General features: G+C 38.3%; 1 protein-coding gene across 17 annotated transcripts in view; it reads right to left on the bottom strand.

Annotated features, from left to right (window-relative positions):
• Window positions 1-790: 790 nt before the first annotated feature.
• MPDZ (multiple PDZ domain crumbs cell polarity complex component) overlaps window positions 791-23,768 on the bottom strand; it is a 95,510-nt gene continuing 72,532 nt past the window's right edge. For 16 of the 17 annotated variants that reach the window (XM_052776295.1, XM_052776294.1, XM_052776311.1 and 13 more), the window contains 19 exons: window positions 23,313-23,509; window positions 21,070-21,161; window positions 20,708-20,798; window positions 20,283-20,363; window positions 19,079-19,171; window positions 18,912-18,986; window positions 17,297-17,474; window positions 14,704-14,849; window positions 14,280-14,363; window positions 13,982-14,175; window positions 13,574-13,721; window positions 10,352-10,438; window positions 8,877-8,973; window positions 8,178-8,221; window positions 6,955-7,077; window positions 5,911-6,015; window positions 5,681-5,793; window positions 4,470-4,593; window positions 791-3,620 (listed from right to left, as the gene is read on the bottom strand). In XM_052776295.1, the coding sequence (XP_052632255.1) occupies window positions 3,474-3,620; window positions 4,470-4,593; window positions 5,681-5,793; window positions 5,911-6,015; window positions 6,955-7,077; window positions 8,178-8,221; window positions 8,877-8,973; window positions 10,352-10,438; window positions 13,574-13,721; window positions 13,982-14,175; window positions 14,280-14,363; window positions 14,704-14,849; window positions 17,297-17,474; window positions 18,912-18,986; window positions 19,079-19,171; window positions 20,283-20,363; window positions 20,708-20,798; window positions 21,070-21,161; window positions 23,313-23,509 (2,219 nt within the window). In that variant the 3' untranslated portion in view covers window positions 791-3,473. The remainder of the gene's footprint in view (window positions 3,621-4,469; window positions 4,594-5,680; window positions 5,794-5,910; window positions 6,016-6,954; window positions 7,078-8,177; window positions 8,222-8,876; window positions 8,974-10,351; window positions 10,439-13,573; window positions 13,722-13,981; window positions 14,176-14,279; window positions 14,364-14,703; window positions 14,850-17,296; window positions 17,475-18,911; window positions 18,987-19,078; window positions 19,172-20,282; window positions 20,364-20,707; window positions 20,799-21,069; window positions 21,162-23,312; window positions 23,510-23,768) is intronic. The other variant, XM_052776296.1, reaches the window with a different exon arrangement.

The following is a 23,768-nucleotide window of genomic DNA, read 5'->3' as shown; positions in this document are numbered from 1 at the left end:
GTATGTGCATTCCCATGAGCCAGCTGTCCTTTGTCCAGACCCAGGCTTACAAAAAGTGACAGTCTTATTCATTAACACCACTCTAAGATTACTAGCATCAAAGAGGTGAGAGGTAAGCAGAGTTAAAAGAAAGGACTGGATATCTGAACAGACAATAAGCTGGAGCTTTTAAGATGCCAGGCCCCAACCCTGTCAAGTTCCATAGTTAACACACTCATGTGGAAAAAACATAACCAAAACTGGAAGACTTAGTAGAACCAGAGCCACAGTACCTAGCACCTTACAGAACTAACCCCTGTGATATGAAGTTGTGTTGAATACCAAATGATAAAGAAAACCAAACATCCTAAGCCTGCGAAGTTTAGCAACAGCTTTCCCAGTGTGGGGCTCGGAGGAGATCCTGTGCTCTGAAGCAGCAGCATGGGTCACAACTAAAAGCAAAGTCCCAGGCTCCATGGCTCACTGTTTTGATCCCTCATGGCAAGTCCCATGGCTGAAGGAATGCTTTTTAAACAGACTGAACAATGATTAATGCTGTCTGATTCAAAAAAGCAAGGTGGCTTCATATTAATTCCTAAATAGTTCTGGTATATGGTCTCATGGATTTGCTGAGTTTGCAATCCAAATAAAAAAATCCAAATAAAGCAACTTTTAGCAGATGATTTAAGGTTCACATAAAGAGTAATGCCTTTTTTAAAAAATTAATTTAAGTTGTTTTGAATTAATCTTTCACAACAGAATGAACAATGCAAGCATGCCATTGTAAAGCAACCAGAAACACACCTGCAACTTTATTTCTTCATCATGACAGTTTGGAATTTATTTATTTAAATCCTCCATTTAGACAGAACAGCAGTAACAAAATATCTGTACACTACTTCTGTTACAAATATAGATACTATTTAAAGTGACTTTACATACTCTAATGTAGGCATTTCTCACTCTAACCAAGGAGTAAGCATAGAAGAGCAATAACAACAGCATCCAGTAACAGTACCGTCTGTTTTCTTTCATCTTAGCCTACCACAGTGTAACTTCTAGAATAGTAAGAGACAAAGAGGGTGGGTTTTTTAGTTAATTCACTTAGACAAAGCTATCAATTTGTCAATACTATTTCACAGACATTCCTAATACTGGTTTTGGGTCCCACTAAAACAAATGCTAGTCTTTTGTATCTTCCCCTAATAGTGGCCTGACCATTGCCTGCATTTTTGTAATGGGTCTGGCTGAGATGGAGTTAATTCTCCCCATAGCAGCCCTCATAGTGCTGTGCTCTGTATTGGTAGCTAGAAAGGTGTTGATAACACACCAGTGTTTTGGCTACTGCTGAGCAGTGCTTGCACAGCACCAAGGCTTGTCTCTCCAACATTTCCTCCCCTCACCGGCAGGCTGGGGCCAGGCAAGATCTTGGGAGGGGACATAGCCAGGACAGCTGACCCAAACTGACCAAATGGATATTCCATACCATATGACATCACCTCAGATATAAAAGCTATGTAAAGGAAGATGCAAGGGGGTGCATTTGTTATTTATGTTTGTCTTCTGGAGCAACCACTATGAGTACTGAAGCCCTGCTTCCCAGGAAGTGGCCAGACATCGCCTGCTGATGGGAAGTAGAGAATAAAATCTTTTATTTTCCTTTGCTTTCACATGCAACATTTGCTTTTGCTTTATAAAACTGTCCTTATCTTGACCCATGAGCCTTTTGTTATATTTTCTCTCCCCTGTCCAGCTGAGGAGGGGGAGTGATAGAGCTGCTTTGGTGGGCAGCTGGCATCCAGCCAGGGTCAACCCACCACAATTTTCAGTTCAGATTTCTCTTAAATGACAACTGACATGGTGTCGTTCTTGCTACAATTTTTTTGGCTAATTAACACAAAGGGTCTTGCTGCTAATTAGCAATGTATCTTTCTCCCTCAAAAGACTTGGTGAAATTTTTCTGCATGAAGGTAAATCATGGGCAAAGTGTGCTTTATCTGCCAGATTCCTAAGAGCCATTTTGAAGGACCAAAGGCAAAGGCAGGCTACAATCAGCTATGGGTTTCAGTGAGTGCAGTTTTGGGAGAAAGTTTTAGTGAGGATCCCAACTTAGGAAACTGTGGATGTTGATAAATTTAGTGACCACACTGCTGCCCAAAGAACAGCTCCATGGCTGTATCATGCTCACTAGACACTGTCTTGCATTTGTGCTCTAAGATTAATAACCCCAAAACAGTATTTGCGCATCTCACACCTCCTCTTCTGCTTAATGCTGATGCAGAAAGACCTTCACTGCTGTCTTACTACTCACCTCCACTAGGAGGGATTTTCAGCCTTTTACCCACCCTCAACTCCTGGTTTTAGGCCGCCTCAGTCCAAGGAGGACTCTACCTTTGCTGCTACTGATAATGGCAGCAACACCATAACATCAACTTCTTCCACCTTGTCTTAATCAATATCCCCAAGTCTCTGTCTGCAGCTAAGTAAACCTGCCCTGAGCAGTTTGTTAGCAGCTCTGATTCAAGCAGCTCGCAGAAAAATCTGCACTGAGCCTGTAGTTAATCTTGCACATTGGAAGAGGACAACCTTCACTTACATACATTCGATATTGGGAAGGTTGCTTTCACATCCATATAGGCTAGAAAACACTACTATTATAAAAGAAAAGTCTAGTTCTTCTAATACTGCAGTTGCTGGGCACTCTCATTCACCAGGAGTAGTTTCCACTAGCGAAGTGATTTTTCAGTCCTGAGCACAAGTCCTCTTCTTTCAACACAAACACACACACACCCCTGCCTAAAAAAAAAACTAACCCAAACCATCAAACTCAGGCCAAACTAAAACATAGTCGTCTTTTTTTTGGATACACTGTGACTTAGGAAATTTAAACACACAAACAGACAAGCAAAAAAACCCACCCAAGTCACCCACTCAGCTCCTTCTGCTTGGGCATTGTGAAATAATACAAATAACCATCTAAGTCCATTAATCATTTGCCTCCAGATTACATACTTTTCCTTCTTTTCCCAAAATTCCTTATTTTGTTAATACTTTCTTTCTTCAATAACATTATTTCTGTTTTCTGACTACTGCTGCCCATGCCACCTCCTTGCTGACTTGGTGACTTTATCATTTTTCCAACATATTTCAAATATCCAAAGCCTCTTAGCAAAACATTCCAGTTTTGTTGTATGGTTATTAATGCAAACATTTTTTTTTTTTTTTTTTGGTGGCTTACAAGCATTCATTATCATACTAATATGAAAGATATCTGTGTCTTTCCATAGTGGACATAAGTCCATCCCAGTGGTTTGACAGTAAGAGAAATACATCTACTGTGTACAAAAATATCGTTAAGTGTTATTTTTCTTCAGTGTTGTAACAGTTCTGTGAAGCTGGAAGAGCAAGGAGTCTATATAAACATTTCCATTCTCTTTGCTATGCGGAATGTAAATAATATAGTCTTATTGACCCTACCCCTTTGGGCAGCCAGTTTACGACAAAACAGTCAAAGTGACTGTTCCTTTTGTCCTTTTCAGAATAGCAACCGCTTCCTCATGGGTCACCCCTTCTAAACTCTGCCCATTCACAGCAATGATTTGATCGCCCCTCTTCAGGCGTCCATCTTCTGCTGCTGCACCCTGAAACGATACAACATGTAACTGCAGACTCATGCATTTCTTTTTCTCCCTGCCACACTGCCCTTATAGTCTGAATAAGATGGGTTCAGTGCACAAAACCCCTTAAAACTTTTTTTGTTTTCAATGATTCAAATACAGTCAATTGTAGTACAGCCTGCTAGTGCTGCAGGATGCTCTGCCCTAAGTTTCACAACATCAGATCTACAGGATTTTTATATTCCCTTAACCCTGTTTGTCCAGCTAGCATAACATTTAAACTCTACTATCATAGAAGTAAGATTTTCAAGGCCTGAAGAAGTTTTGAGCAACTGGTATAAGAAATTCAGTAATCAAAACTCAGCTCTGTACTTTGATTTACGATAAAAGTTTAGGATTCTTGATTCCAGTTTTCTCTGACTCAGGGCTGTTTCCTAGGGCAGTCCCAACTATCAAATCCAGGTCAGTATCTGAACTTCTCCAAAGGTCCAGACTGAGTTCAATTCTTTCATCTTGGTCTACCTTTCAGACTCTCAGTAAAAATAAATAAAACAGTCCCTTCTACTACCTAAAGAAAACACACTCTAAACATGAGGCAAGGGGGCTGTTTTTCTAAGTTTGTACAGAATTCCAGTTTTGAGAGTTGAAGATGACTCTGCCATATGCAGGGGCACATGCATTTGGAAATTCTGAATCTTCCTAAGACTATAGCCTTCAAATGCTACAGGCACATATTGACCAGCACTTGCACTAAGGAAGAAAAGCTGTGAGAAACCGTAACAATCCTTTGGCTTCAAAATCAGGCCATGATTTAAGATAGTAGCTGCTGTGAACTAACTAATAAATGGATCGACTGAACAAATTTACACTTACCTTTGCAAACACCGTCTTCACATAAATTGGTAAGTCTCCATGGGGACTGCCATAACCGCCCACAATACTAAAGCCTAGGCCATCTGGTCCTCTATCCAGAGTGATGGTCTTGTACTGAGGAGGTCTAAGAAAAGGAAAAATAGTATTGCGATGTTGTCTGAACTTATGATTTAACATGTAGAATATTCAACAAAAAACATTTTTCCTTTCAAGCTAAGCAATACATTTCCCTTTCCACTGTAACTAAAAATGCTGTTGTTATAATGAATTGGCTATTTTAGTTCATGTAGAACACTGTAACTGTCTAATGCCCTCGCTACCACTTAAAGGTAGCTATTTCAAACACCTCTTCCTCCAAACTCAGGGCATAGTTATGGCTGCAATGTCCCACTAACAGTGCTTTCTAGTGAAGTAGAGATGCAATACCAGTACCTCCTATCTCTGTAACAAACAACTACTTTAAAAATCCTGTAACCCATTACACCTCCTAAAAAAGGTGCAAAATTAGACCCAATAGTTTATGTTGTAAGGTTTAATTGCTTCTCTCCTCCACTAATATATGACTGTGTATTTGTACATATGCATTTATACATACCATTTATAGGTATATTTCCCCACATATACTTTGACTATAAGAAATTTTGAAGTTCTATCTTTCAAGGTAGATCTGTGTGGCTAAAGAACCCCATTCTCTCTTTCCCTGTTCCTAGAATAAAAATGCTTCAGATTTATGACAGAGTTTGAGGCAAAACTTGTTTACGTAGCTGTACCTTGCAGTACACCAGAAGCAGTATACCTTGTATACAGGAAAGGTCAATGCTCCTGATAGCCCAGTGCTAGAAAGCACATTATGGAAACACAGGTACCACTGTGGAAAGGGCCTTGCTATTTACGTTTGAGAAAAAACATCTTGGCTGTATCAATCAATGCCAGCTACCAAGGCTCAGTGAAAAAAGCAGGCTGTATTTACGGAAAAGAAATCAAATCACATCATGACTCTACAAAGGGGCAAAATAAAGCAGCACAGCAAATCACATCATGAAAAATGCACAAGAGGATCTATGGCCTACAGGTCCCATTATACCAAATGTGCAAGTCTTGATTAAGTCAAAAAATTCATCCATTATTTGCTAGACTGTGTTAAGTTTTTTTAGGTTGAGTTCTACCTAAAATAACAGGCTACAGAGGTTGTATATTCTGTACTTACTGACCCTAAATCATCCTGAAAAACGCTGGTTGAAGTTAGTGACGCAAATGAAAGATTGGACGTAGGTGGATCCTGCTGCTGACCAGTTACGACACTCACTTCTCCTCCAGCTACAACCTAGGAATGGAGTTTGTAAACCAGTCAAATGAGAATGCTGACACTAAAATAATTCATTGTAGCAGCTGGAAAAATGGTATTCAGAAAATATTCCAAATGTCACTATAGATTTTTTACCTGCAACTCAACAGTGCCTGAAGCATTTTTTAAGAGACTAACAGCTTGGGAGTGAGTAATGCCCTCAGTAGATGTTCCACAGATGCTAACAATCCTGTCCCCAACCTGCAGAAGAAAAGGTGGAAAATCTAACTAAGTTCAGTTACATAGATTTGTTTGTCACTTTCTTTCAACAATAGCAGATTTGTGTATTTGCATTCAGCCAGATTTTATCAGTGATATAGGGCAGGAAGAAAGAAATTAGCAACTGTTTATGGTACATTTTCTCTTGAAGGCCAATCATCTCTGAACTACATAAAGACCCAATACAAAGGTAGAAAATTCAACATCACAGTTAGCAAATTACACTGGTTTAGTGTATTCAGTACAAAAAAATAATGATGCTTTACAGAATTGATCCTAATACTCTAGAAATATACCGGATGTAAGAAAAGAGTTACATTTTTTACGTCACGTGAAGACAGACAGACTGAAGTAGTAAACTATCATCAGAGAATGTATTTTTGAATTCATCCTGAAATACCACTGTCCATTTTCCACGGAGCATAAGTCAAATTCAGCCACCTCTGGCACAGATCAGATACAGTATGCACTTAAGTGCTGTACCAGATAAAATCTCTCACTTTAACTCAGAACCTTACAAAGTACTATCTCTATCCTAAGATAGATAAGCATAGAAAGCATGAGATAAAACAGACTGCATACATACAGTTGCAGTAATAACGACCACGCTCATCAGTGGAGCTCACTTACAGAATCCATCATTCTGAACCACTCTCTCTACTTTTAATTTTCACAAGCTGACTACCTCTATGATCTAAGATTGCTTTAGGACTTCCTTCCCAAAGTTAGTATCTTTCAGCAATTACCTTTTACCATGCTACCAATCTGAGTTACTGTTTCATCAATCCAAACAGCAAAACTTCTTGTCACAGCCAGAAGCACTTATGACTGTATCATTAAACTGCTAATTTATTGCCTGCCTAGAGTAATTACTGTGCATTACCCATGCAATCTTTAAAACCTTCTTAACAATTAACTTACTCTGAGTTTCTGAGTCTGAGCTGCAACTCCATTCGGATGCATCATGGCAATAAATATAGGAACATCTCCAAGAGGACTTCCCACACCTCCAGCAATGCTCACTCCTAGTGAATCTGCAGGGCCCTGTTATTGTCATGAAAAAAGATTAGATTCTTGTGTAAAGAAAAACACATACAGAGAACTGTAGGCTTATATAAAAAAATTACTAAAGCCCCTATCTTAAGAAAATCAGAATTCCCATGTCTCAAGCCATTTTTTAAGCTAATACACTTTGCATCATTTCGAGAAAGTGCCAAAAGCATAATATATGTTTCCTCCTATCAGTGGTAGGTGACAGTTTGCTGACTTAGTTGTATGTTTTATCTTAACCAAACTAAATACTTATGGAATTCAGCGTCAGACCCTTAATGTCAGCATAGAAAGTCTAGGCAAGGAAAACTGGATAGATGGGATTGCTTGTCCTTAATACCGTCTATATCAATCTCCTATTACGAACTTTCCAAAGACTAGAATTAATCCTTATGCTCCCCCTAGTGTCCTACTGTTGAAGAACAAAACTACCTGTTCACTACTGTACAACACCCTACCTAACTGCAAAAACTTCTATTGTAAACTGGTATTTGCAGATTCTACTGTAAAAAGAGAATGGCTAAATACCATCCATGTAACCAAGTGAACTAGATGCCAGGCAAAGTCAAATAAATATAAATATTTTGGATAACTGGAAGCAGTCTGTGACTCAGACCTCATGCTCCTGTAAATAAGAAAGTTGACTGAGTATCACAGTTGAAAACCTGGCTGCTGTCATTTAAAAGCCTGCCCATTAAAAATACGTGTGAAGAAAAATGTGAAATACCAAACAATGGGCTTGCAACTTTGGTATAGTTCCCTTGACTTCACTAAAACAGGGTCTGGATTTAACTTGGTCTGATAACAGTAAAACTAGGTCCCATTATCTCTTATACTAATCCTTCCTTCATTTGCTTTCAGAACAGGTCACAAAATGTGATGGCATAAATCGCACTGATTTTACATAAAAATATAGGCAGTGGAAATCATACAGTCTTGACCTGAAAAGACAGGCAAATTAATTAGCTATTGCCACATCAGCTCCTCTCTCAAAATGATTAACAGGGCCAGACTTCTTCATTTCTGCAAACATGCCTATTGACAACATCTACAAAACCTGTTCCTGATATATACCACTTCATGCTGTAACTTACCTTTTTTATTTCAACTGTTCTTAGTCCCTGTATTTCAGAAGCTGCTGTCAAATAAATTTAAAAAAAGAAAAGTTACATTAGCATTTTTAGGAAACTTTCCATTAAAGTTATCCAAACCACTATCATCATTGTAAGTTTCTGCTGGTTTATTATAGACTTAAGTTTTAAGCAGATTTTGAAAGTGGCTGTCATTAAATTAACAGGATTGAAATACTTCTAGAATGGGTAAAAAAGTCATTCAATCTCACCATTTAAATAACTTTTGGAATAAGACTTCTAAGCATACTCACATAAAATAGAAAAAAATATTATTTCCTAGCAACACTTTGGTCAGAAGTAACTTTGTTCTAAATTTGAGCATGAGACAGCTATTTCACATCTACTCTAATTTAACTATACAGTATCTGGATTTCTATGTATGAAACAGTTTGACTGAAGACATATTGCGATTAAACAGAAAATTATGGCTCAACTTAAGATTCTCAGTATCTAAACTGCTGGTGTAACAAGCTGCTAGTTTCTTTTACAAAAACCTATTCAAAGATATATATGATATACAATAACCACCCCTGAAGTGTTTTAATGACTAAGGAATCACTTTCAGGCCTACAGCACATATGACAACATTTTAGAGAAAGTCAAAGATCTCAGCTGTCAGTTCACATGTATAAAATAGTGAAAGCACCAAAGAAACCTTACTGGTATTCTTCTTCAGACCACTTTCAAAGACCTCAGGTGCACTGGACCCAGAAACCGGGAAACCGAATGATGAGAGACTGCCACTTCCTTCACTGACCTAAATACAGCATTAAACTGGGATTAGAGAGCAGCTTCACACACCCAAATGATAAAACTGTAACCTACTGTATTCAGCAGATTTTGCCGCATTTTACTTTTCCTGTGCCCAGTTAAAGCTGGCACAGTGAACCTCCACATATCTCTTGGTCACTCTAGAATGGTCCTTGTTTGAAACATCATTAGACCAACACGGAGCGTACGCCTACAACCCCATGCAATGCTTTGAAGCGCTGCTTCTGAGGCCATACTGTGCCCTTATATTTGCACCTTCTACCACTTCATAGAGATCTTCCGGTGCAGAAGTTAGCCATGATTATCAAAGTAGGGACAGAATATAAAAGACAGATCTTTATACATCCTCATGTGTACTCTCATGTTCACCCACTGCATCAGCTAAAACTAAGATTAGGCTCTCCACTCAGCTTCACCTTGCACAATTTCCAGAAAAATTTTCACTACACCCGCAGGGCAATGTAAAGGAACAACATGGCTCCCAGTGAGACTCATTCGCTGACTGTTACAGACTCTTCAAAACATTCAACACTGGGAGCTTCTTCTTACGTAACAACTTGTATGAAGACCACCCAGAGCCTGCACATTTTCATCTTGTTTGGCATTCCCCATTTTGAAGAAAGTCTAATATTTCAGTGTTATCCAGTCTTAACCTGCTCACTTGAAACTGTTTAATTATGATTTGTCTTAAAACTATTTATCTTCAGTACTTGATGATCTGCATACCCAGTTTATAACCAAAGAAAGTTCTAAGGTAACTTGTGAACTCTTGGGAATATAGCTCCTACTGGAGAGAATCATGATGTGAACTGCTACCACATTAAGGATGCATTCAAATGCAGAAACTGATGTGAGTTTGTTACAGTCCACCATTAGACCAACAATAAATAAACTTCACAGAACCCTGATGGAAAGTGTGCAGGTTTCCTGCTTCTGATGACCACGATCATGGTAAGAATACGCAAGGAGAAATTCACTAAGTTTACCGAAACAATACTCCATTGCATGCCAAGCACTCCTAAAGTAACAAAGTGTTTAAAGTCCACTCCAACTTCTTCTGGTATTGATGAGAATCAGAGCTCTCCCTGCTTCCCAGGGTGGAGCCATAAAAACCAGACTAGACAACACAGCAAAGTAATTTCTGGATTATGTTTTTGGCTGGATCATGTCTTTAACAGATACAATATGCTAAAGTGAACACATAAAATGTTTACCAAAAAGCTGCAAAGTGGATAAAAACTACTTTCCTTCATCTTAGATCAGGTATGTAGAAAATCCTTGTCATCATAAAACCAATTCTTTTTACTTGCTTTCATTATTTAACCATTATTTCTTCCAAACTAAACAGTTTTACAGTTACACACCTGGCTGCTCTGGGATGTTCTCCTCTCAGAGTGGAATGGACCAGCTTTTATTCTTCCGACCTCTAGTCTTACCGTACCTAATGAACACTAAAGAACCAGTCACTTATAACACATCTCTTCTGTCTACAACATTAAAGCCTATGATAATATTTAATTCACTTATTAGATGGTGTAAAAAGAAAAAAATATGGACAGGCAAAAATAACAGACTAACAACCCTGTGGTGTGCACTGAGCAGACAGTGCTCATGACAGTATCAAAGCCACACAAACTAAGTGTACTATGATATTCAATACTGAGCACGGTACTTTTTGGATTAACCAGTATTACAATACAGATGTGAAAATTACACAAGAAGACTAATTCTGTTACTGTTCACATAACAGGGAGTAGTTTTGGTTTCTCAATTGTTATGTCAACATATATTTTCAAGATGGCATTTTCAAGGAATAGTGAAATTGACTATTTTCACAATAAGCACTAAAAATAGTGTAACACCTCAAAGTATTAATCATTATTTCTGTTTATATGACTGAGAACATGGTATCTAAACTGGTAGTTAGTCATCTCCCGCTTGCTCCTGAAATTATCTGTTATTCTGGATCCATAGCAACGTAACTAAAGAAATTCTGGGCAGGAGGTTTTCCAAACATCTGTAGTTTAAATGAACTTTCTGCATCTGATTCCCAACAGAAAGCTGAGCGATACGGACTGTTTGCGCATTGGAAAATCCTTCCACTACTCTTTAAGCTTTTAATTACACTATTAATATTTACATGTCTGCATGTCTCGGAAAAAAATTCACCTGCAATCAAATATGTAGAAACCAAGACATTAGGCTGATTTTGGAAACAAGTAAGTTTTTATCACAAACATTTAGAAAACTGGACTTCCAAAATAATACAAGTAGTGTCAAAAGAAGACCATCTATCTGCAACGTATTAAAATACGGAAATTTCAAAGTTTTGTTGCTATTTTGCTTTTCCTTCTTTCTTCCACTAGGAAGTTGTTATATGAACTCCTGTATGCAAAGAACTTAATATTACATAAGTTTGCCTTTATTTATCATGCTTTAGCTGCATTACCCTAAGAGAGTTTCATGTATTTGTCAGAAAATTCACAGTAAGAAATAGACCAATATATCAAAACCAACAACAGGACATACCCATTCAAATAGGATTTCCATACCTCATATCCTGTTGCTGTTTTCTTAGGGGTGACACTAAAAGAGATTTATTACTAAATTGCTTTTTATTTTTTAAATAATGTTGACTTCTCTATGTTCTGGGAAAGACTTGATCATAGCTCAGGCAAAACCATTCTTTCCTGCTTGTATGAATTGACTCGTATTAAACCACATGGACAACTCGAATCCAAAATGGAAAATCAAGTAAGTAATCTATGTACCTAAAATTACCACATCCTCACACAGAACGCAAACCCACAAATGAGATTTAAAAGTTATAATGTGTGAAAGTGGGAGGTAATACTTTCTAACTGAACTTCTGAATAAATCAATTCACATTTAATTTTATTACAGCTTTCTCTCTTCCTGAAGTCTCCCATTTGATAAATCTTAAGTCAAATGAGGGGAAAAAATTATCAACTTTTCACATGTTTTAGGGATACTTAAAAAGAAACACTGCAAGAACAGGCAGAATTCTCAGCCTGACAACACACTCCAGTGGTCTCATGCTACTTAAAATACATTGGGATTCTCCAAAGATTATAAATAATTTTCTAGCAAAGTACATTTCAGGCAGTTCAAGACAATTTGCTCCTAGATCTTACTCTTGTGAATGAAAACAGAACTGCTAGCTGAACTAAAAATGGTGACTGCCTACATGTGAGTGATCATGCTTTACTCCGTTTATACTGCATGAACAAAACAGAATTGTTAAGAAAAATTTATCTCAGGTATTTTAAAAGCCTCATTTCTCAGGGCTAGGACAATTAATTACAAGTACTACTGAGTGGGATCAAGTATTTAAAACATGAATATACGAATGGTTAAGTGGGAACTAAAAATCTTCAATTAGATACTCCAAAATCCTTGCCAAAATGGAAGAAACTTTCCACATAAAATGGTATTTTAATTTAGAGGGGATATAAAAGTGCAGCATATGAAGAAGAAACACATTATCTGTAGATAAAATAAAGTATCAGGTAAGAAAGGAAAAGTACTATTACCCCAGAAGAGTATATTAAGGAGTTCACTGTCAGAACACAGACCCAGTTCTGGCATTCTCACTTATGCATACACGCTGAAAATACAGAAAAAGTACTCCTACCTCCCCTTCCTAACTACCCCCCCCCCCCCCCCCCAAAAAAAAAAAAGGCTCAAGGAACTGTTCAAGACCTGGAAAAATATACCTTTGAATGTGAGTGCAAAGAAGCATGATCATATGTCTATGTATCCAAGAGTCAGCTATGAGTAGTGGCTGTTAAATTTTTTCCAGTGGAATGGCTTTCCATTGGAAAATGCTGACTTGATGGAATCCTTACCATGCAGCAGGAATGTCTCAAAACCCTGGATGGAAAACAGACAAGCTGGCTGACCAGCTGGACTTCCTGCCAGACCACAGGAAATGCTGTATAACTGACTTCATTCTGATTTGGAAATAGGGGGAGGACATCAGAAGCACAAAATTTATTGAGAATAGAAATTCTGGTTCCGAGAGCTGTAGACAGAAGTTTACTTCAGTTATCTTTGTGAGAAAGCAATTTCTTATACTAGATGCCTTGGTCACTGGAAAATGCATTATAGTATTTAATAGATGTAAGGTGACACTAGACATACATAGAAAAAAACAGCACAATGAACATTATTAACTATGAAAGTAATCACTTTTTGGCACAACTACGCTGATGAATTCTCCATCATTTAAAGTCAGGTCTGCTTATCTTTCTAAAAATGTGAGATACTTAACCAGTTATCAGTTTGTTGGAGAAAATAGAGTGTTAAGTTTTAGGTTGTTCCAGGTAATGGTCTTCTATTGCCCTATAAACATATGGCACTCTACACCACCACTACTCCCATTTTCATCAGGCAAAGTATCAAAATCAGAATGCTCTAGACTTCAGAAAGCTTAAAGTTGGATCCACAGCTCATTCTCACTGACACCTCAATAACAGTCTGAACTCGGTCTGAATGAAACGAAAGCTTTCAAAAAATCTGCATTTCAATTCTTCACTTTTATCCACCTTCTCTTTTACCAATACCTTTAGCAAAGCTGCAACAGCCTCCTGGTTAGCATTTCGAACATCTTCTCCGTTCACTGTCAATATCTGGTCTCCTTGCATCAATCTCCCATCCGTATCTGCTATTCCTCCTTTGACGATGTCTGACACAAACACCCCTGTATCATTTCTGCAAATACACACATGGATTTTGCATTACAGTATTGTTTGAGGTCCATTTTTATGGCTTGCTATTGGGAGCACAATAAGCATTGTCTCATTTTTCTGTTGAGTAATGCTGGGCTAGTTCCACTAGGAATGGCCAATTAACTTAGTCACAAAAATGACATGGACAGCCTTCAAGTCTGCAGGATCTGAGCACCAGACCCCAACAGAAACATGAGCATGCCCAGCAAGTCCCAGACACTGACTATCCAGGTACATTCATACCTTTTCCCAACAATACTCAGCCCAAGGCCTTTGCCAGGCTTCTTTTGGAGCTCTATATTGAGTACATCATACATGTCTTCTTCCTTGTATTGGGCCTCATCTCTGTACACAGTGAGACGAACTTTTTGGGGAGTCTGTCGGAGGACATTTATCGCTTCATCATGTGTGGCATTCCTGAGGTCAGTCCCATTCACCTGCAATGAAAGCATACAATGATAAAGTGTGCAGGACCTTCCAAGCAAACAGAAGATGCCTAACTAGCAAATGACAACAAAAATGACCAAAGAAACCACCACACCTCCAATATCTGATCCCCAGCCCACAGTCTCCCATCTTTAGATGCTGCTCCTTCTTCATATACTTCATGGATAATGATTGCTCCCTGTGGATAAATAAAACAAAAATAAATTGCATGTTGAAAGAACATGCCCCTGCTTTGAACCAAGAACAACTGAAAATTCCTACTATAATTCATCAGTGATAAACAAAACAGTTAGATGTGTGACAAACAAACTACCAAAACATTTAAGAAGTTCATTTATACTTTCAATTTTAAAAGTGCTTTTTGCCTTTTTTTTCTTTTTTTTTTTTTTCCTAAACTGGTATCTTTGGTATCTTTTTATAAATGCTACAGAAACAAATGAAGGAAAGATCTCTTCTATCACACATTTTAATTTCATTATTGTTATTTCACTTGAGTGACACATATTTTTCCAACCAACCAGCAAAGTGTCTGCTCCTCCAACAATGCTCAGACCAAGACCAGTCCGCCCTTTGGAGATATCAATGGTTGTTTCACATCCAGGAATGATGGGACAAGTAGCTGGGTCAGAGGTTAGTGTGGCTGGAGTTGAAGATCTACTTGTGTCTAAAACAACAATTAAACACCTGGTTACAGTAAGACAGCTTGGTATTAGAAAAGTGACTTTAAAACAGCATTTTGAGAGCCCATTGACAGTTCTACAGCAACAGCTGAGCAGCTGACCTACAGAGAATGATGCTGCCAACTCTCCCTTCCCCTCAGACAAGTACTATCCTCTAGTTTTAATCACAATTGTCCCATTTTTATACCATCAAGTTCCTGAATCACAGTCTGGATAGCCAAAGAAGCTATTGTACACAACAGATTCTATTTAGGATAGAATTTAATTTAAATATCTATACCAGCAACTATGCAATGTAGACCAGAGATAAATGAAGTATATAGTATGTATTAAATATCAAGGATGTCAGCCCTGCACTTTTGCAATGGGTCAAGTCAAGGTCCATCTAACTAAATATTCTGTCTCAGACTCAGATTTGTACCATGAGAAAGAATGTTAAGTATGAATCATATATAGTGGTATTTCACAAGTCCAGCAATCCATGGTCAAGTCAAAGGTTTTATACACAATGATATATTTAGTGGCCCTCAAAAAGAACTTCTTCACGCCAGTCCAACTTTTAACTGGCCACTGACACAGCTTTTGGAAACAGTAAGTCTTGCGGTGTAAATATATATTCTCCTAGCGCAAATACATATCGCATCCCTATGTAGCAATTTATCCGTAAATTCAGTATCCCTGGTATGTCACAAATGGATCTTTGCTTCAGTATTTGTCAGTTCTGTATCCTTCACAGAAAAAAAAGCTGAAAATACTAGGAGGGGATACTGTGTAGCAACTAAAGAAAAGAATCAGCAATCAAAAGGTCTGGGATGTTCAGATTATTTCTGTCACTGATATCTCCTGTGCTTTAAAGAAACACCAAAATTACATTTTTTCCAAGAGGTAAAAATAGGCATCTAAATCCTTTTGAGACATTTTAAAAGGGCACTGATTAAAAGAAGTTCCACTGAAACTAAAAGAGGACTTGACCATTCAGAAATACGGATTTATGTTAGACAAATACTTAGGTATAGTGTGAGCAATAGGTCCTTCAGGAACAGTAAGACTCAAAACTATGAGTCTTGGCCTCTGAAGCGAACCAGAAAGGCAATTAAGACTTTTTAAGGGTAAAGCTTCTGTGCGAGTACAGAACAGGTTACTCTATTGCTCTGTTATGCAAGTTCTTCATGTGTCTGATGAGCAACTGTCCATGCTTAGTCCGAGCTAAGTAGGGGAGTCAAAGCTTAAGTAATGTAATTCTGTCCAGAAGGCATAAAATGTACAAGAAATACATGAACTGAAGAATTGGAAGGGAATCTTGGTATGCAAGGTTGAGCTCATCTAGATAGCTGCATCGGTACTGAGACAAAAATTGCCTACACAGCACTGCTGGAAACACCAAAGTGCGGTATTGATGTAGTAGAAATCAGACCAATATGGAAAAAAAAGTAGTTAGGGATGGGTTGCTTATTTGCAAGGAGTCTGTGCAGAGAAAACAAGGTGCAGGGGCAGCAAAAAGGTGGGCTTGGTAAAAGAAAGTGGGGGAATAAATGGTAAAATCAGGTGGAGAACCAAGAGGACGAGATCTTCCAGCAATTGGGTTGTAGATGCCTGTAAATGGTAGTGAAGCCAAGCTGCAATCACAAATCCCCAGGATGCTGGAGGGGGCATTGCTGAAATCTCCATCAGGTCTTTATCCCTGAGACTTGCTGTGGCAGGGTAGAAATGGAAGGGATAGACTTGGACAAAGCAATAGATTATATAAACGCAGAAGGGAAGACAACAGAATTATTACCTAGTAGGTCTCCCATGTGTTTCTTAAGATTTCTTTATAGTAGTATAATTGTGTATCAATACCCCTTCTAGTAATAATCAATAGAAACACGACTCAGTAATACTTGCAGTGGACTCAGTAATACTTACAGTGATGTACATATACATAAACTGTGATGTGCACATTACTCAGTTAAGTTATTACTAGCTTCTTAGTAGTGTGCTGCTTAACCAATAACCATCATCAATTGGTCACATCTCGACTCTCCACTCTAAAGGGAGAGAGTGAAACATGGCTAGTCATAAATGGCAAGACAGTCTGAATCATTCCCCTGTTCTAGGAAAGATGACACGACTTTTCTCCCTCATTTAAAGGAAAGCCCCCTACTTAGTTCTGGACAACCTTGATAGAGGCACCTGCTGCACAGCCTTTGGGAGCGGGGAGGAAACCCCTCCATCCTCCTGCCTCTAAAACAGGCCAGTGGGAAGGCAAGAGCTAGCTCTTTGGTGTGGAGCCTCACTGCTTTACTTAGATGGATCTGTAATCCAGAAGTACTAGAAAATGCAACTCAGAAGACAGCTGAGTGCATACATAAAGAGAGAACTTGTTTACAAGCTGGGTGTATATTTCCATGTCACAGCCCCAGTGAAGACAGACACACAAGGAGAACCTTACTTTTGACTGCTTCTGGTTCTGGTGAGCTGGAAGAGGGGACAGTTGCTGGTGGCTGCATATTCCTCCTCTCTGCTGGGGCAGTGCTGGAAGGGACTGGTGCTGCAGTCAGGCTATCCGTCTCTGCTGAGTTGATTGTAAGCTTCACCATAGTTTTGGATGTCTTCAGTAGACTAATAAACTGAATGATAAAGAAAACCTGGTGAAGACTGTAACTGGACTGTTCAGTTGTAAAACAAAAGTGAAGCAGAAGAACTGTTCTGCAAACTGGAGCTAAAGGTCACAATCCTGCAGGTTTTCTTGGTAATGAATAAGGACAAATATTGACTTTTTTTTACAAGAAACAGCAATAGATTTATCTGTGGGCCAGACCTGGCTGATGTTAATCAAGTAGCTTCCATGAAACTTCGGCAAACAACACCAGATGAGAATGTGGCAGTATTTTCATGGCTTCTCTGGACAAAATACTATGTTTATAACAAATAGAAAAATCAGAAAACTAGTATTGTCTTTAAATGCTTGGGTGGACCCCAATTCTGATCCCACAGAAGTCAATGCCAAAATATCTACTGATGTAAATAAATGTGCTACTGCCACCCTAGCTCCTTCATCAGATGCACCGCTGGAAGGAAAATCTGAAAATATTATCTGAACTATGGGAGGGAGAGGACACTGGTGTGTAATGCAGAATCTAGTTTAAAGGGATACTGAAAAACCTTCACAATTAACTGCCATCTCACAGGAAAAACACCAAATCCTCCCAAGACTTTACATTTCAGTAGAATCAGAAGTATTTTCTGAAATTACTTACTCAAGCTCTCTTTCTTCCAAAGCCTCCCTACTTCCCTGCAGAGAACTTCACTATCTCTTACTCATTTACCGCTTCAGAGACAGCAGCACATCAAAGAGTAAACTGGATGCTCTCTTAATTGCCCTCTAAAAATCAGAAAGCAATCTTCTTCTGAAGAATCACTTTTTTTTGTAGCAAGGCAGGTGCTAGAAAAAAGCCCTCCCTGATTCATTACAGAACCCAAACTGAGTTTGCAGAGCTAGAAGTTAGAAATAAATCTTGTTATTTAGGAATGGAGATTGTTTTCTCCAAAGGGTTGAAATACCAGGCTTGGAGTATAATGAGGCCGTTATTACATACACTCCCCATGTATAAGCACAGTTCATGGCCTGATTTACCACTGATGCAACTCACCCATGTAAATTTACACATACTAATTTTACTGGTTCTAATACTTTTGAAGTGGAGTAGCTATAAAGAGTCATTATTGAGTGACAGTTCATGGCTTTTATCTCACAACTAAGTACCTCTCAGTCATCAGATCTGAACCACAGGGGAAAAAAAAAAAAATCACATTTTTAGCACAGAGATAGATGATTCATGTAATGCATTAATATAAAATAGCAGCTGAGCTTTAAATTCAGGCTTTAGCTTATTCTGCAGTAGTTTCCTTATCCAAACAACGCCTGTGGATCTTTGGTTCTTTAGCCAGCTTTGAGAATGAAGTCAGATTATAGTCATGAAAACCTCACTGGTTTGTTTAAGACACAATCACCTCCTACACTAAGTGGTGTGATTTCTGCAACATTTCTGACACTTCAGAAGCACCTTTTCTATGGGATGCCCCACAACAATTTCATCATCCACTGCCAGGATCTGATCTCCAACTTTGATTCGTCCATCCTGGAAACAACACAGAATAAAAAATATAAGCTCTGGATACTACTCCAAAAAAGGTTTTTCATTCCCTGTTCGGATTGTAAATGTTCTCACACCTTTGCTGCTGCACCATGATCTGTTAAGCTCTTAATAACTACTCCATTAATTGTGTCTTCTTCACTAATGGCAATTCCAAAGCCTCCTTGATCCTGGGGCAAACAGAAAAATGCAAATGGTTAGGTACTGTATTTATCAAAATGGTAGAATACATTCACTAAAGACTAGTGAAGGCAGCAGACATAACAAAAGTTTGGGTTTTCACAATGCATCAATATTTTTGTTTTAAACTAATCTATTTCTGAAATAGATTTTGCCAACCTACAAACAGTATATTGGCTACCAAAATAAATCTGAAGCACTTTTAAATTCAAATCCACTCCTTTGAAATTTACAAGGTCAATTGTGATTAAGTTGTTAAATTCACAAATAAGAGTAAGAAACACAAAATATGTGGAAACTACAAACTGAGGTAAATAAAACTTCATGACATAGCTTAAATTCATTCTTTGAAACCACAGAAGAAATACACATGGGAGTGGAAAATAAAGAGGATGGAAAAATGTATGCTCTTCCTGTGAAATTATTAAATGTTTGAGGCAGAGTGAAATTTCCCTGAAGCTTTCACCTAGAACTAAATCATCCAGACACCACTATCTGTAAGATATTCTCCTGGTTAATACTGGAAGGGTAGATGCCTTCCAAGGAGAAAAACTTACTAACAGTCTGCAAGTCTCTATTCTTATGTCCACTGAATGCAACTGTCTTCTCCATGTCAATAAGCAGGAGCAGCAATTTTTCCACCCTTATTTGGAAGCTTCATAGTTCAGAACACCTGGTCATTTTCTCCCGGATGCACAATTTCCACTAAATATGTATGTTATTTGGGGGGATTTGGTGCTTATAATCTGCTAATTCATTTACTTCAAACATCTAAGGCAATGACTTGACCTGAGGCACCACCAGCAGCTGGGTACCAAAAGTTCTGCAAATAGGACAAGAGGTAACTTCTTCTATAGACACAGAACAGTTGGCAAATTTATGTGGAGTTAAAAAGACTCATGAGGTTGCCAAAGACAGTCATTACATCAGGAAAACTTTGGGGTCTACTCACAAATAGGAAGAGAAGACATCTAGAAATCTCTGTTCTGACTTCAGGTAAGTAAGAGACAAAGTTTATTCACCATAAGAGAGACACCATTACAAAAAAGCAAGCTAGTGAATACAAATGTGGCTGATGTGAATTTAATTTTCAGCACATACCTTAGGGAGTTCCACATACTGAATGTTTTTACATGAACTGAAGTCAGAACAAGCACTGGAGTTTGCAGCGCTGCTATCAGTCTAATAGAAAATGAAAACATAACTGTGAACAACTATATCCAACATTTTACATCAAAATAAAGTAGCACACAAACATTTAAAGTGGGTCTGATCATTTTCCAGATTCATTTAAACTGCTATAACCCTATGCATGAGAATGTTAGATTTACTTCATACTTTAGATGAAAATAAAATAGAACAGAATTTAGCACAGCTGTACTAAATTTAGCAGCTTTACTAAAATCTCATTTGTTTTTCCCTTGGATTTCTTTTTCTTCTAGTATTTGCTAAGCAGACAGGGCACTCCTCTATACAGCACAATGTTAGTATCTCAGTCAAATGAGAAAAACAAAAATTTACTTTACCTCTTGATGTGGAAGTGTCCCTGAAGTACACTGTGAAGCCTCTACTGACTTTGCAGGGCAAACAGCCATCTGATTTACTGCATCTTTATTTCTACAATAGATTCAGTTAAAGAATGTAGTAAGAATGTAGTAATACAGTACCATATTTCTTAGAACAAGTTTAAGTCTAGTGCTTTCTTTTACTTTATTTCTGGCACTCACAATGCAAATATCAAAACAGAAAACAAGATATATTTAACAACTACTAAGAACTGGGTTCAAAAGCACATCTACCTTATCAAAATTAAAACACAAACACTCTGTGTAAAACTTGAGCATATTAAAAGTAAACCTTTTTAGCCAAACCTTTAACCAGAACATACCTGATAAAGATTATTTTTACTTTAGATGGTGCACATTTGATTATTGAGGAAGCATTCTGATGAGTCCTTCCATAGAGTATTTGCCCATTTATCTATATAAAGGAAGGTAGCAATTATTTCTCAAAATATTTTAATTCCCTTATAATTAAACTAATTTTTAAACCTTAAAAAAATCCATTATCTCACATCACTGGCTAAAGCAGCAATTGTATTAAAATAACGAAGTATGTTATGTCCTGCTTTCACTCCGTTCTTCCAGTAAAAAATTCCTTACGGTTCGATTTCAGACTAACACTGTCATAGTGCTAAAAATGTCATTCTCGGAGTTACACTGGGTTGACTTGGCACATCATCTATTTCCACTTGCCATTGATCACCTCCTGACTGATGTGATGATAAAGCATGGCCATGGGAAATTCTAACCACAACAAATAAATGAATCGCTTATATCCAGCAACGAGATTGCTATTATTTATTGAATCTCAGCTCTAAGCCAGGCACTTCATACACAGAGGTCTGAACACTGGTGCATTTACAATCTGAAGATTTGACCTGACAATCGTTGTCTTCATTTGGCAGAGCAGACTCACTGAAACCCTTTGAAGCCCCTATGATTTGGATACAGTTGGAAGTATCAGTGTGAGTTTGCAGAATAAGGCCATTATTAGCTCACATTTTATTAGTTGCATTTCTTTTTGGAAATGGAAAACTACAGTGCAGAAGTCCACTCTAAGACAGGCGAAATGATTGGAAAAGGATAGCTTGGACTTACACAAAGGGAAAATAATGCAACACACCCCGAGGTAATACTAATAGAAGCAGAGAAGCAACGGACAGTGAGCAACAGACATAAGACTGAACTGAGGGCTGAGCATTAACAGCAACCCCTCAGCTCCCATGCAGCCATGGTCACAGGGATACTGAGCCCAGTCATTTACACTGAAGGTGACAATCCAGATGCAGTACTGCTTCCAGTGTTTGCCATGGGCTTGTGAAGAACCACGGTCAAGCTGTCAGCTGGGGGACAGGGCATGGCCTGCCACAGCTGATGGACAGCTACTTGGCAACATGAGGAGCAAGCTCAGATGTCTCCTCTCAGAAGAGGTTGAGACAATCTCAACCTCTAAGATGCTAAGATAATCTTTTAGCATCAGTTTGCAGGTTCACAGCATGGACAGTAAGCAAGAAATCACATGAGAGCAGACTCAGACAGCTGTGTTTCAATGTGTCCTGAGGATACTCAGCACTAGCAACATCAAGCTTTTAAAAACACACATTTTAGCTGATTCAAGAGAACTGTCTAGCAGGTAACACTGGACTCTGCAATTAACAGGTCCCTCCATGAGACGAGATCCATGGTGCCACAAATCCCCTAGTTTCTCTCCCAGTCTGCAACTGCCAACCTACAGTATTTACTCTCTCAGTGTCTCCCTCAAGCTTTGTTCAGTCTCACCATTCCCCCCCGTACCATCTCCCCAGTGGTCCTCAAACACCTCCACATACAGTTTTGAAGTTACACAAAGCATTTCTGTGAGGGTAATGTAACTTACTGCTATCAGAAAGAATGGGAAAACCTATAGCAGAGAATGTATGTGCAAGTATCATCAACTAAACTGTGGTAATATAAAAATGTACCTTATGCTCATATATGTACTGGGAATGTTAGCTGCACATTCAGCGGTTGGGTCCCTCCACAAAGCCACTAGAAAACAGCCTGAATGTGTCATGAGATAAAAGTCCATAACACAAATGGATCTGTTCCTGTTTCCCCAATTTCATTTCCATTTTCATGGAAATATCCATTACATATCTATGTTCATATCCATTACACAAGATAAAAATATTCTGATATTATCATACTTCCAGTAGACAGAGAAGTAACTAGAAAGTCTGGAGCACTCCACAGATGGATAGACTAAAAGACTTCAATATTCTCCATGGTCTGCAATGCACTGCCCTTCCATACATCTCTGTAACCCAGAAACTGCTGTCTTCCCCCATTTTTATCCATTTTAAATACACACAACCCTTTACTTAGTACTACTATAACCAGGAAAAAAAATCCCAGCTGCAGCTATTTGGCATACACCAGAATGAAAATCTGGTAGCATAGTGATGTCAACTTGGATAACTTGGGGATTTCAAAGTCCACTGAAGAACATCTATATTGCAGAAAGATTCTAATATTTTAGTGCATCTTAGGTCAGTATGTTTGGGTTTCAGTATAAATTGCAAAAACTCACCTCTAGTAACTCATCTGCAATCTGTAACCTGCCATCTTTGCCAGCTGCTCCATTTGGATCAATTCCCACTACAAAGACACTCATCCTGGATCGGTCTTTGTTACCAGCAAGACTAAGTCCCAGACCTGTCCTTCCTTTTTCCAGCTCAATCATGTGTAGCTCCCCCAGTAGATTTCCATAGCGCTGCACGATCTTTTCTAAATGTAAAAGTGTGGGCAGCAGAGGTTGGATTTACATTAGAAAGTTTCACAAGTCACCTAGAGAGTCAAGATCAGTGTCCAGTGGGCAGTATCTGACAGAAGAATCTCGAAATAGATGAGAAAATTTTAAGCGTACAACACACGTTCTTTTAAGCTAAGCCTTAGGTGATTTATAACAATATTTCTAGTTCCTTGTTTTCCTTCTAACTTTGGAAAACATTAAAACCTCTCTTAAAAAAAGGCTTTTCACACATAA

This window comes from Harpia harpyja, chromosome Z (genome assembly GCF_026419915.1).
Source record: "Harpia harpyja isolate bHarHar1 chromosome Z, bHarHar1 primary haplotype, whole genome shotgun sequence".
NCBI classification, from domain to species: domain Eukaryota; kingdom Metazoa; phylum Chordata; class Aves; order Accipitriformes; family Accipitridae; genus Harpia; species Harpia harpyja.
This window is presented reverse-complemented; position numbering and strand designations above follow the sequence as displayed.